Below are 12,500 nucleotides of genomic sequence, written 5' to 3'. Positions count from 1 at the left end.
AGAGGCAATTTAGTGTGTTCGAGAGCAAAAGTGACAGGAATATCCTACGAGTGTCATATCTGGAACATAAAACTAATAAGGAGGTTCTCGAAGATGTGGAAAAGCTTGGGGAAAGGCAAGATCCATTGCTTGCAATGGTCAAAAGACTGAAACTTGTATGGTTTGGACATCTGGTCAGACATGACAGCTTGTGCAAGACAGTCGTGCAATGTACGGTGGAAGGTCAAAGAAGAAGAGGTAGACAAAGGAAAATATGGATGGATAATATCAAAGCATGGACAAAATTGATGCTGTATGAGCTGGCAGAGAAAGCCAATGGTCGAGATGTGTGGACCGTGTTGTGAAGGTTGCATCCCACAAATCCCCATTACGACCATCTGGTCATGAGAATGAGTGAGTGAGTGAGTGAGTGAGTGAGTGAGTGAATCACATAGAGCTCGACAACTATCTGCTTTCTTAATCGACTCAGATGTAAGACTGATGAGCCAACGCCCTAATGTGTCCCCTGCCACGAATTTCATTGAACAGGTGTGGGCTTTTATGAGAAGAAAGCTAATTAAAAAACAAGAATGCTTGACAAAATTCGTGAAATGTTGGACAGATAAAATACTTTTGAGGATAATGTACCAGCAGAAAGTCTATCAGCCGACACATCAATCAAGCAAAGAATTATGGTATTGATCAGTTTTATCGGTGGACATACAAGTTTGCAAAATCGACATTTTAATGACTGGTTTTGAATATTTGCGACTTTTCAACAGTTAACCATCAAAAGAAAACTAGTTATGTCTTGTTGCCAAATCAAATATGTATAAGTCATCGTATTTGTTCCAACCAATATCAAGCTATGAGCGGAAATGAAGAAATATTGTATCATAAAGAAACACTAGAAACATGCAAAATACTTGCAAAATCACTTTAAGAACAAACATTCTATTGCTTTTGGGATGTTTTTTTCTTGTATATTTCTTTCTAGTTTTGTCCCACTACTTTCATACATACTTGTTCAGATCTTAGTTTTATAACTGCATGACATTCGTCATTCCTTATCTCAAATTGTTTAGCTCAAGGTAAAATACTGAGTTTATCTACATTCCAAAAATGTATAAAAGTAGGATTGTATATATTTACAGTTAAACAAGATATAATCATATTTTAGAGTGGAAAACGAATTATCAAGAAGAGATAAATGATGCCGAAATACCTTTGTTTCATATTTATAGTCCCAAGAGCATTTTGCTGCAGGGTAGATTCCAGCTGCTACACACGTCACCTTCAGACCAGTTGTTGACAATACATGGGTGCAGCTGATCCCCTTAATTTTTTCTGGAACATAAGATTTATTCTGTTCGAGCGTGACATGATTGTATTCTTATTTATTTCATGACAAAATGCACGCTTGAAATCTAATGATATTGTCTGAAATACAAAACAATGTTTCAAAGAGTAGTAAGTTTTAAGACTCTTCCAAGTGGCCAGAAGTGTAAAGAAAAAAATCCAAATTACAGATTTCATTATGTTCTTGTTAGGCGGTTTTTGCAACGTTTAATTTTTTTCAGAGGCAATAAAAAGGGAGATGATAACAGGAAAGTTAAAGTTCAGAAGTTAAAAGCAACAAAGAGTAAGACAAAAGATATTGGTTCAAATACGGAACAGAAGATGTCCTGACAATCTTTAAATGTGATTATTTTCACATTAGCAACCAAAAATCCCCACCCGTCTAAAGGATACTGCTCTAAAAGATACGCTCAAATGTTTACAAAGTGCAATATATTCAATACTAAAAAATGATAATAATAGATACTCAGCCGAGATATTTAAAAAATAATCCTACTCAAATAAAGGCGATCTACATTTAATCCAAGACAAGACTTGGAAAACTTCGAGATGGGTCAACTCAGCACAATTATAGAACTCAACGTCAAAAGGAAAACAGATGGAGTAGAAGTCACAGCAACAAAAAGGACCTCCATGCCTACCATGGGAGGTCAAAGTAATGAACCAGACTGTCCTCTATATCTGATAGTCCCTTTTGGTCTTTATTTCAGTTCACAACATTTTGTGAGTGGTCACATCAAAATCAACAAGCCTGATATGTTTTATGACAAACATGTTTGATTTATCCTAGTCTTCTAGATGGGTCTATTAATTGACACAATATTCCTCAGAAAAAAATGAAAGGTTTTGCTAACTTAAAGGCAAATAAACACAATATTATCTGACAAAGTACAACCCAACCACTATTAATTATTTACAACCTAAATGGAGAGTGACAACGTAGTGTCGTTTAATGAAGCTGATCTGAAAACGGTAAGATCACAATAGAAATTAATTTTGACAAGCTCACCATAAACCTTGATCTCCATTGTTTCTTGTTTAGACTTATTTTCATCCAATTTGACAACACATTTCCAATTTCCTTCGTCATCACGTTGGACATTTTTGATATTCATCTTGAGGACATTGTTTCCCGATATGGTTGCATTATAATCTTCTTCAGAACGGCATCTGTCTTTTGTCGTGCATGTAATGACCTTTCTGTCGTCAGGCTTGACCAACGAAAATTCAATCCAGTCATAGTCTTCAAAGGCACAAATAATAGCATCCATCTTGCCTTCACCCACTTTGAACGGATCAGCTGGCGTAATTCGTGGAGGTGAAATAACTGAGGACAAAGTAAATATTGAAAAAATAAATACATCAGATCGTCAGAACACACACACACACACACACACACAAACACATATATATATATATATATATATATATATATATATATATATATATATATATATATATAATTTGCTGCTCTGATAACCCAATTTTATAAGGGCTCATTGTTGTGATGGTGATCTCAGAAAATGACGCAAAATATTGTCCATTACAATAATGTTAAAATAGGGCCATAAGTGGGTTCGGATGTCAGACCTGCATATATGTACACGTCACTAGGCACATTGATACACGAGGTTATCCGATAGTAGGGGCGACTAAATACTTATTATGGTCTTTATAAGAGAACGAGATTGAGCTGTGAACCATCGCCTGTATCTTAATGAACAAAGATTGAACACGAAAGGACAGCTTTTATTCTTGTATTTTTTTCTCAGCTTTATCTAGATAGCACCGCTTTATACACAACCTTTCATTTTATCCCTACAACAATACTTGTCACTTTGATACTTACGAAATAACATACTCAAATGTCTTCGTCCTTGTCCCATCCTTTCGTGTTCAGGGTTTCTTTATTATGATGCTGGTATCAAGGGGCCAGAAGTGATAGGGTAGAATTAACTCGTCCTAAATATCGGATAATCTTTGTGGAATATTGCAGTAATCCGGTAATCAGAAGATTTGAGGTTCGATCCACAGTCCTGACATCCCAAATTTGGGGAAGTTTTGTTTTCCATCTGCTTTTCTCTTTGTTTACAAATGTTTCATACACAAAATCTCATTTTATTGCCTCAAAAGGAGTTATACAGATGTTAAAAGACTTTTAAAAATCTTACATAACTTGACAATTTCAGTGCTTAACACTACCTAGGAACCGAGCCAAGTCTCATATAGGTGACTGTCAATGTAATGTTTAAGCGTATAAATTATCCGGACACAGTTGAAGCCATTGAGAAGTTAAATCGATTTATAAGAAATATTGAAAAACCTTGAGCATATTATATATATATATATATATATATATATATATATATATATATATAAATTGTATCACTCAATTATATGTGGTCAAGACTTTTTATATTAGCTCTAACCATCATTATCGAACTCTTTCGTACCTTCGAGTACCCACCAACACTCATAAATATATATATATATTTATATATTTATAGTATATATATAATAATATATATAAATATATATACATATATATGTATATATATATTTATATATATATATATATATATATATATATATATATAGAGAGAGAGAGAGAGAGAGAGAGAGAGAGAGAGAGAGAGAGCAATGTCTACCTAAACGGCTCAAAGCGCTTTTCATTGGGACCCTGGCCAACAGTAACATTTAATTATTTTTTCGACAGAACCAACGCTGTCACCGGCCAGGTACTCGTTTTACATCTATGCTCGGTGAGAGAATGTGAGTAAAGATCCTTATCAAATGACTCAACTCCGATCAGAGCAGGACTCGAACCTAGACCCCCGATTCGAAGGCGAGTGTCTTATCACAAGACCACATAGCATCATATTTTCATATAAATGTATACTTTTTTGTTTTAAAAAGCAAAAACAAATTGAACTAATTTTTCATCTATCTAAAACTGCTCACAAATACAGCTTGCTTTAAATGATCGAAACATAAAATGTACTTCAATTGTCTGCTACATGTACAGAAATCTGAAAGTGAATATGCTTATTATTCTGTAATAGTCTTGTTTATGCTTTAAAATAAAAACTTACCTGGTTTAGCCTCACATATGCAATTTGCTTTAGATCCTCTATAGACTTTCTTCCATCCCCGTTTTATTATTACAGTGTATCTGAGATCGTCATCCTTGTTTGGTTTATTGTTCATCCAGTCGGTATATGTCACCTGTAAAATTATCAAAGTTACAGGACATAAAACTCTTAACTTTCGTAGTAAAAGATTCAAAATGGATTAACCACTTCAATACCGTACTCTCGAATGACACGTATTGAAACAGTTTGCCAGAAAACTCGTCCTTCAAATATCGATCGATTTAAATTACCATCATCTTGGCAAAATCTCTCAAATTTGATACTTCGCGAGGTCTTCCTTAACGTTCCAGGTGTGCGAGTTATTGACAAGATGAGGGCCATTTGAATAGTTCGATATTTGAAGGACGAGTTGTCAGGCCAAATACTTAAGACGTGTTTTTCCCGTGTACGACAGTTAATGGCATTAAATAAATCGGCTATGTGGTCTTGTGATATAATAATCACCCTCGGACAGCAGATTACAAGGCTTGGGGTCCGCTCTGCGCCGATCTCACTGTTGTGACTTTGGAAAAAGCACTTTACTCACATTTTCTCACCGTACTCAGGTGCACGTTGCTGTTAATATTGTTGTATCTGTCAGAAAAAGGAATATCGCCTAACAGACTCGTGTCTTGTCCTGCATGTTCAACATTGCTGGGACTCCTAGTCAAGCGCTTCCAGCCATGTTTAGTGGATATTGCACTATATCAAAAATCAGGTTTTCTTTTAATTTGAGATAATTATAAAGTTATCTTCAATTTTGAATGGGTATTTTATATATTTTATAACGCACTTCTAAGTGACATCTTTAAATGTTGTAGTTAAAAAATTAAGAGATCATAGAATATAAGAAAAAGCACTAGATAGAACATTAAGCACTAAACGCTTTCCTTCGAATTCTATAATTCTGAACATTTAATTTGCAAATACATCTTTGAAAATGGTTGGTAAGGAGGAACAGCGTTGTATGTGATGGAAAAACTGTAATCATATCACTTATCAGGCGTCAAGCCGTGCACTACATGTCAATTGTTGCTGTTGGCTAGGGACGCTTTGGAAAGCGCTTTGATCACGGTTAGTATATATCACGCTATATAAATGCTCAATTATTTCAACAATGACGAGTTTTTGTCAGGATAAATGTATCTAGAGCTAACTAGTATAAATCGTTCGTTCCATCAGCAATAAAAATGTTGAATATTTCAAATGGTACAGAAAAACCAAGGATTGATGCGTTGGCTGATTAACTGATTAATTTATTTAATGTTAGACTAATCGACCAATTGATAATGATGATAATATTTGGTGTCGAAATGTAGCAAATTGAAAACGAAATGAATTTGTTTATGTTGTGTATATCGCACGCGTGAAAGAAAGAGAGGAAGAGAGAGAGATAAAGAGAAAGAGAGAGAGAGAGAGAGAGAGAGAGAGAGAGAGAGAGAGAGAGAGAGTGTGTGTGTGTGTGTGTGTGCGTGTGTGTGTGTGCGTGTGTGTGAATGTGTTTGTAAGAGAGAATGAGTAGGAGTGAAATATCTGTTCAATGTTCTAGTTATCAATTAACGTTATAACAAATGTAACTAAATGACAAATTGCCATATTTATGGACAATAAAGATCTATTATTATTATTATTATTACTATTATTATGAAAGGCGAATGTAAAAGATAGCCGCCATGGTGAATTGTAATCGTTTTAAACACCGCTATAGAAATAAATAAACATTATTTTGACAGTGGATGACGATATGGAGGCAAATGATCGTGATGTTACGGCTAATTTAACTATATTAATTATGAAGGTGAAAGTTAACCTAACCAGTGTAGCGAGGACATCAACTGTTAATCAGTAACGACTGTCCAATGAACTGCAGCCCCGACCAACTGTGTGATCGGAGAAAGTGAGATGGACCAGAGAGACCAATTTTTAAAAGGTTTTTAAAAAGATGCCAAAAGAAGGAAAATGGAATAAAAGAATTTAGAAAAGAAAAGTTTATTACCTTTAAATCTGACCCCCCGTACCAGCTATAAATTCCAGCTCGACCACCGTCATTTATCCCAATCCAATATTTATTTTGGCCAATTTTTTCTGGAAATTAAAGGATAAAGGAATGACATCAAACTGACATATCAAGACGCAATGATTATTTACGAATCTATGATAAAATTGAATTCTTTTTGGCAGGTAACTGTGAATGGGGTAATATCGACGTGTACAATATTTGCTAGTCTGGCAACCCAATCTGGCATGGGCTCATTGTTGTGATGTAACTGGTCTCAAACCAACACAGTATATTGCCCATTATATTATTAATCTAAGCTCATTATTGTGATGTAAATACTCCCAAACCAACACAGTATATTGTCCATTACATTATTAATCTAAGCTCATTATTGTGATGTAAATGGTCTCAAACCAACACAGGATATTGTCCATTATATTATTAATCTAAGCTCATTATTGTGATGTAAATACTCTCAAACCAACACAGGATATTGTCTATTATATTATTAATCTAAGCTCATTGTTGTGATGTAAATACTCCCAAACCAACACAGGATATTGTCCATTACATTATTCATCTAAGCTCATTATTGTGATGTAAATACTCCCAAACCAACACAGTATATTGTCCATTACATTATTAATCTAAGCTCATTATTGTGTTGTAAATACCCTCAAACTAACACGGGATATTGTCCATTACATTATTCATCTAAGCTCATTATTGTGATGTAAATACTCCCAAACCAACACAGTATATTGTCCATTACATTATTAATCTAAGCTCATTATTGTGATGTAAATGGTCTCAAACCAACACAGGATATTGTCCATTACATTATTCATCTAACCTCATTGTTATGATGTAAATACTCTCAAACCAACACAGGATATTGTCCATTATATCATTCATCTAAGCTCATTGTTGTGATTTAAATACTCTCAAACCAACACAGTATATTGTCCATTATATTATTCATCTAAGCTCATTGTTATGATGTAAATATTCTCAAACCAACACAGTATATTGTCCATTACATTATTCATCTAAGCTCATTGTTGTGATTTAAATACTCTCAAACCAACACAGGATATTGTCCATTACATTATTCATCTAAGCTCATTGTTATGATGTAAATACTCTCAAACCAACACAGTATATTGTCCATTACATTATTCATCTAAGCTCATTGTTGTGATGTAAATGGTCTCAAACCAACACAGGATATTGCCCATTACATTATTCATCTAAGCTCATTGTTGTGATGTAAATGGTCTCAAACCAACACAGGATATTGCCCATTACATTATTCATCTAAGCTCATTGTTGTGCTGTAAATACTCTCAAACCAACACAGTATATTGTCCATTACATTATTAATCTAAGCTCATTATTGTGATGCAAATGGTCTCAAACCAACACAGGATATTGCCCATTATATTATTAATCTAAGCTCATTGTTGTGATGTAAATGGTCTCAAACCAACACAGGATATTGCCCATTACATTATTCATCTAAGCTCATTGTTGTGATGTAAATACTTCCAAACCAAAACAGTATATTGTCCATTGCATTATTCATCTAAGCTCATTGTTGTGATGTAAATACTTCCAAACCAACACAGTATATTGTCCAGTACATTATTCATCTAAGCTCATTGTTGTGATGTAAATACTTCCAAACCAACACAGGATATTGTCCATTACATTATTCATCTAAGCTCATTGTTGTGATGTAAATACTTCCAAACCAAAACAGTATATTGTCCATTGCATTATTCATCTAAGCTCATTGTTGTGATGTAAATACTCCCAAACCAACACAGGATTTGTCCATTACATTATTAATCTAAGCTCATTATTATGTTCGCTTATCAGACCTGAAAATATGTTCACGTTGGGGAATGTAAATTCTATTGGAAACATTGGAGGAAAACTAAGTGATAAATATCAATGAGTCCTATTTACTGACAAGGCTAGTCAAGTACTGACAAGGAATAACTAACGAATGTACACAAAGACAAGAATAATATTAATATGTCAATTAAAGAAGAAATTATTATTTGTAGATTTGAAAGAGATAGGTTTTATACGACATTTTATAACAAAGGATGCCTGTCAAAAATTAATATCTCCTTAGTTTTTTATTTCAGAATTAGATTACTGTAACTCTTTACTTTCTGGAACATCGAGTACAAATATTCGTTCTCTCCAAGCAAAACTGGCTTGTTCAGAAACAATATTTGCCTCGACATAGGAGAGAAACAATTGATGGCAGAAAATAATGGAGAGCTGTGGTTTAGGAAGGGAAGGATAATTTATATTGACAACAAACTTCAATCTGAAGTCGGCAGATAATGGACATTGAATGAAATTTGAAAAATAAGATTTTTGAAAATTACTTTTGATGAAATTGTTTGTTTCGTCGTCAAGGATTCGGGCAACAGATCCTTTTTCGTTGTTATCTCCGCCTCTAATTCCTTTGCAAATATATCTGCAATAATGGAAATGAACATCCCGATTCCGGAAAAGAAAACAAGACTGAGAATACCTGTAGTATATCATATCTTCTCTTGGACAAGACGCTAGGCCTGTTATTAAAAAAATAAAGAGTCCATATTACAAAAAAAAAAAATGACAAGAAGAATATGTCAACAAAAGAATAATGTAGAGAAGCACGGTGGTGATTTAAGTTAATTGTATGAAAATGCATAAAATACTATATCTATCAGTTAAATTCACAAGTTCAAACGAATAGATATAACAAAAATCATGTGTACAGAATATACACATTTCTGGTACGAAATTTATCTCACTTTAATTTTCACCTCAAAAAACAACGTGATTTTCTGAATGTGTTAGATCAATAGTCTCCTCAAAAAAGAAAAAAAATGTTTTAAAAAGTTGAGCTTTTATATAGCGCAATAAACACTAAACGTGCTCAAAGCGCTTTAGAAAGGGACCCTTACCAACAGCAACGTGTAACATAATGAACGAGTCATGACGCCTGTTAGGCAATAATACAATTTCTTTCCGATAGAGACAACGCTGTTAACGGCGCTGTTAAATTTTATCTCACCACTACATTTTGATCCAAAATATTTTTCTGTCTTGTGTCTTTGAAAATGATTATCATTGGAAAGTGTTAGGAGGTAAAAGTTTTTCTGTCTGTATCATTAAAAGTAAATGATAGCAAAAATCATGAATATTGTTTACTAATTTGTCTTTGAATTAAATAAAAATATAAATCATGTGTGTCCATTAATCAAACGCAAATCATGTCGAGTCGTTCCGTTCCCTACCGTCCGCTAAGAGCCTTGTCACGCCTTACGAGAACAAGGGAAATAATCTGTCCAAAACAAGCACCATAAATAACACCGTTTTCAAAGAGCAATGTCACAAAATCTTATGACATGGTGATAGGTTTGGGTTGTCAACTGACTTTTCCCCGTCAGCAAATATATGTTCTAGTGGTGTTAAATATGTGATATATTTTTCCCCTACCGACCACATTCTTCTAACCTGAACAAAAGTTGTCAATTCGATTCAATAGTCTGATGTCATGCCGCCCGGCAACGGCGTTCTAAACAAGGAAAATCATTACTTTTTATTTTTCATGCTGGCTAGAACTTTTCATAAGCCTTGTGATCAGAATGTGTAAAAGTCAAAACATGATCAAATTTATGTGTTTTTTTCCCTCTGGATACCTTTTATGCTCGCCCGAGAAATATTTCATACGGGCGTCCGCCATTGTTCCGATAGTTTAGAGCCAGTGTTACTAAGTTACCATGCGTCATAAGGAAAGAAGTGACGTTACGACTGGTGAAGAGTATTATATTGAGTTTTCGCTACAACTTGCTATCACTTTTGACAGTTTGTAGTGGCGGAAGCAGTCTTCGTAGATGATGTAATCGGGTTAATACAATTAAAGTCATCCAATACTCTTCAACAGTCGTAACGTCACTTCCTTCGTAATGATGCATGGTAACTTAGTAACACTGGCTTTAAACTATCGGAACAATGGCGGACGCCCGTATGAAATATTTTTCCGGCGAGCATAAAAGCTATCCAGAGGGGAAAAAAACCCATAAATTTGATAATGTTTTGACTTTTACACATTCTGATCACAAGACATATGAAAAGTTCTAGCCAGCATGAAGAATAAAAAGTAATGAATTTCTTTGTTTCGAACCAAGATGGCCGCCGTTACCGGGCGGCGTGATATCAGACTATTGAATCCAATTAAAGACGTAACAAAACAAAAGCTCTCGTGTGTTGTCTATTTGGTCGGTCCGGGAAATGGTCAGTAAGGGAAGGAACGACTCAAGGATACAAAATGATGGCAGACAGTATTTCTATTCAGCTTATATTATATGAAAACTTTAATATCTTTGTATAAAATAGATGTCTTTATTCAGAAGAGGTTGTACAGTTTCTTAAACGATGGGCATGTGGTCTCGTGTCATGACACTGGCTTTCGGATCGGAATGTCCTGCGTTCGAGCCTCGCTCAGCGCATCGTTGACTCCTTGGAAAAGGCTCTTAACTCATATTCTCTCACCGTACGCAGGTGTTAAATGAGTACCTGGTCAATAACAGCGTTGTTTCTGTCCGAAAAAAAATGTAATATGGCCTAACAGGCTTCATGTTCCATCCTACATGTTAAGTGTTGCTGTTGGCCAGGGACCCCTTGTAAAGCTCTTTGAGCACGTTTAGTGGTTATTGCCCTATAGAAATGCCCAATTTAATTCAATTTTAAACTTAAATAAAGTTGAACTGCCCTTGTTCTTATTTTCTTCAAACTCGTAATTCTTCATCTTGCTCATCTAACTTTTACGTCATGGCACAAGACCGAAGGGCGAGAGCTCAGCTGGTCGATGGTTTGAATAAGTAAGTATAGATAGTATGCGTTTGGTAAGAAGCTCACAACATTGCCATCCGGAAGTATAAGGGACCAACACACACAACTATGTGTAACTTTGAACGTTTATAGTCTGGTTAATACAGTTGAGTAAGGATTACTCATAAACGCGGATGGCAAAAAGCAAAAACAAATAAAATCGGTACTTTTTATTCTTCGTGCTGGCTAGTACTTTTCTTGTGATCAGAATGTGTAAAAGTCAAAACATGATCAGATATATGATGTTGTTTTTCCTCGGGATACAGCTTTTATGCTCGTCGGAGGGCGTCCGCCATTGTTCCGATAGTTTAGAACCAGTTACTAAGTTACTATGCGTCAATACAATACGAGGAAATTGACGTTACGACTGTTGAGGCGTATTATTAGTACCGGCTTTATTCTATCTATAAGTAAATAAGTCATCTTGTTTATTCCGATCTTGTCTTACCTTGAGCCAACGTGACCAGAAACAGGCCAAAAACAACAAAGAACTGTCTCATAGCTAGTGGCGATTCTGGACTTGAGCTGACTTGAATTTTTCATGAAAAATCAATCTCTGAAAAAAAGACAAACAAAAAAGAACCGTGCGTGTTTATATAGAGCAATATCTATAAAACTTGCTCAAAGCGCTTTACAAAGGGTCTCTGAACAACAGCAACACGTAACAAATAGAGAGATACTCGATGCTTGCGAGGTGATGGTACAATTATATTTCTGACAGAAACAACGCTGTTAACGGCCAGGTATTCATTTTACACCTGATCACGGTGAGATAATGTGAGTAAAGAGTATTTTCCAACGACTCAACTATGCGCCGAGCGAGGCTCGAACCCAGGACTTTCCGATCCGAGAGCGAGTGTCATACCACAAGACCACATAGCCGCAAATTAGATTCTTAGCCTAGGCTTACATACTGAAATTTACTATATAATCTTGGGACCACGTACAAAGCCCTTTGAGTAAGTTCTAGTAGATATTGCACATAAATAAGGCTCACATTTTCCGTTTTAGAAAAATATAGAAAAAATATTTTTGTTATAAATTTGATTATGCCCTTCCGCCACGACATCATAAGACATCGTCGCCGAGGCATTCCACGAAGGTAATTCATCAAACGAGATGTCTGATGT

General features: G+C 35.0%; 1 protein-coding gene across 2 annotated transcripts in view; it reads right to left on the bottom strand.

Moving 5' to 3' along the window:
• LOC144959451 (uncharacterized) overlaps positions 1-12,500 on the bottom strand; it is a 69,543-nt gene that overhangs the window by 46,089 nt on the left and 10,954 nt on the right. For both annotated transcript variants that reach the window (XM_078892043.1, XM_078892044.1), the window contains exons 2-7: positions 11,819-11,926; positions 8,874-9,062; positions 6,466-6,554; positions 4,431-4,563; positions 2,348-2,665; positions 1,205-1,326 (exon numbers count right to left, since the gene is read on the bottom strand). In XM_078892043.1, the coding sequence (XP_078748169.1) occupies positions 1,205-1,326; positions 2,348-2,665; positions 4,431-4,563; positions 6,466-6,554; positions 8,874-9,062; positions 11,819-11,870 (903 nt within the window). In that variant the 5' untranslated portion in view covers positions 11,871-11,926. The remainder of the gene's footprint in view (positions 1-1,204; positions 1,327-2,347; positions 2,666-4,430; positions 4,564-6,465; positions 6,555-8,873; positions 9,063-11,818; positions 11,927-12,500) is intronic.

Source organism: Berghia stephanieae, chromosome 14, assembly GCF_034508935.2.
Source record: "Berghia stephanieae isolate SIO BIC M18660-M18661 chromosome 14, UCSD_Bste_1.3, whole genome shotgun sequence".
NCBI classification, from domain to species: Eukaryota; Metazoa; Mollusca; class Gastropoda; order Nudibranchia; family Aeolidiidae; genus Berghia; species Berghia stephanieae.
Note: the sequence above shows the minus strand (reverse complement) of the source record. Positions and strands in the feature narration are given on the sequence as shown.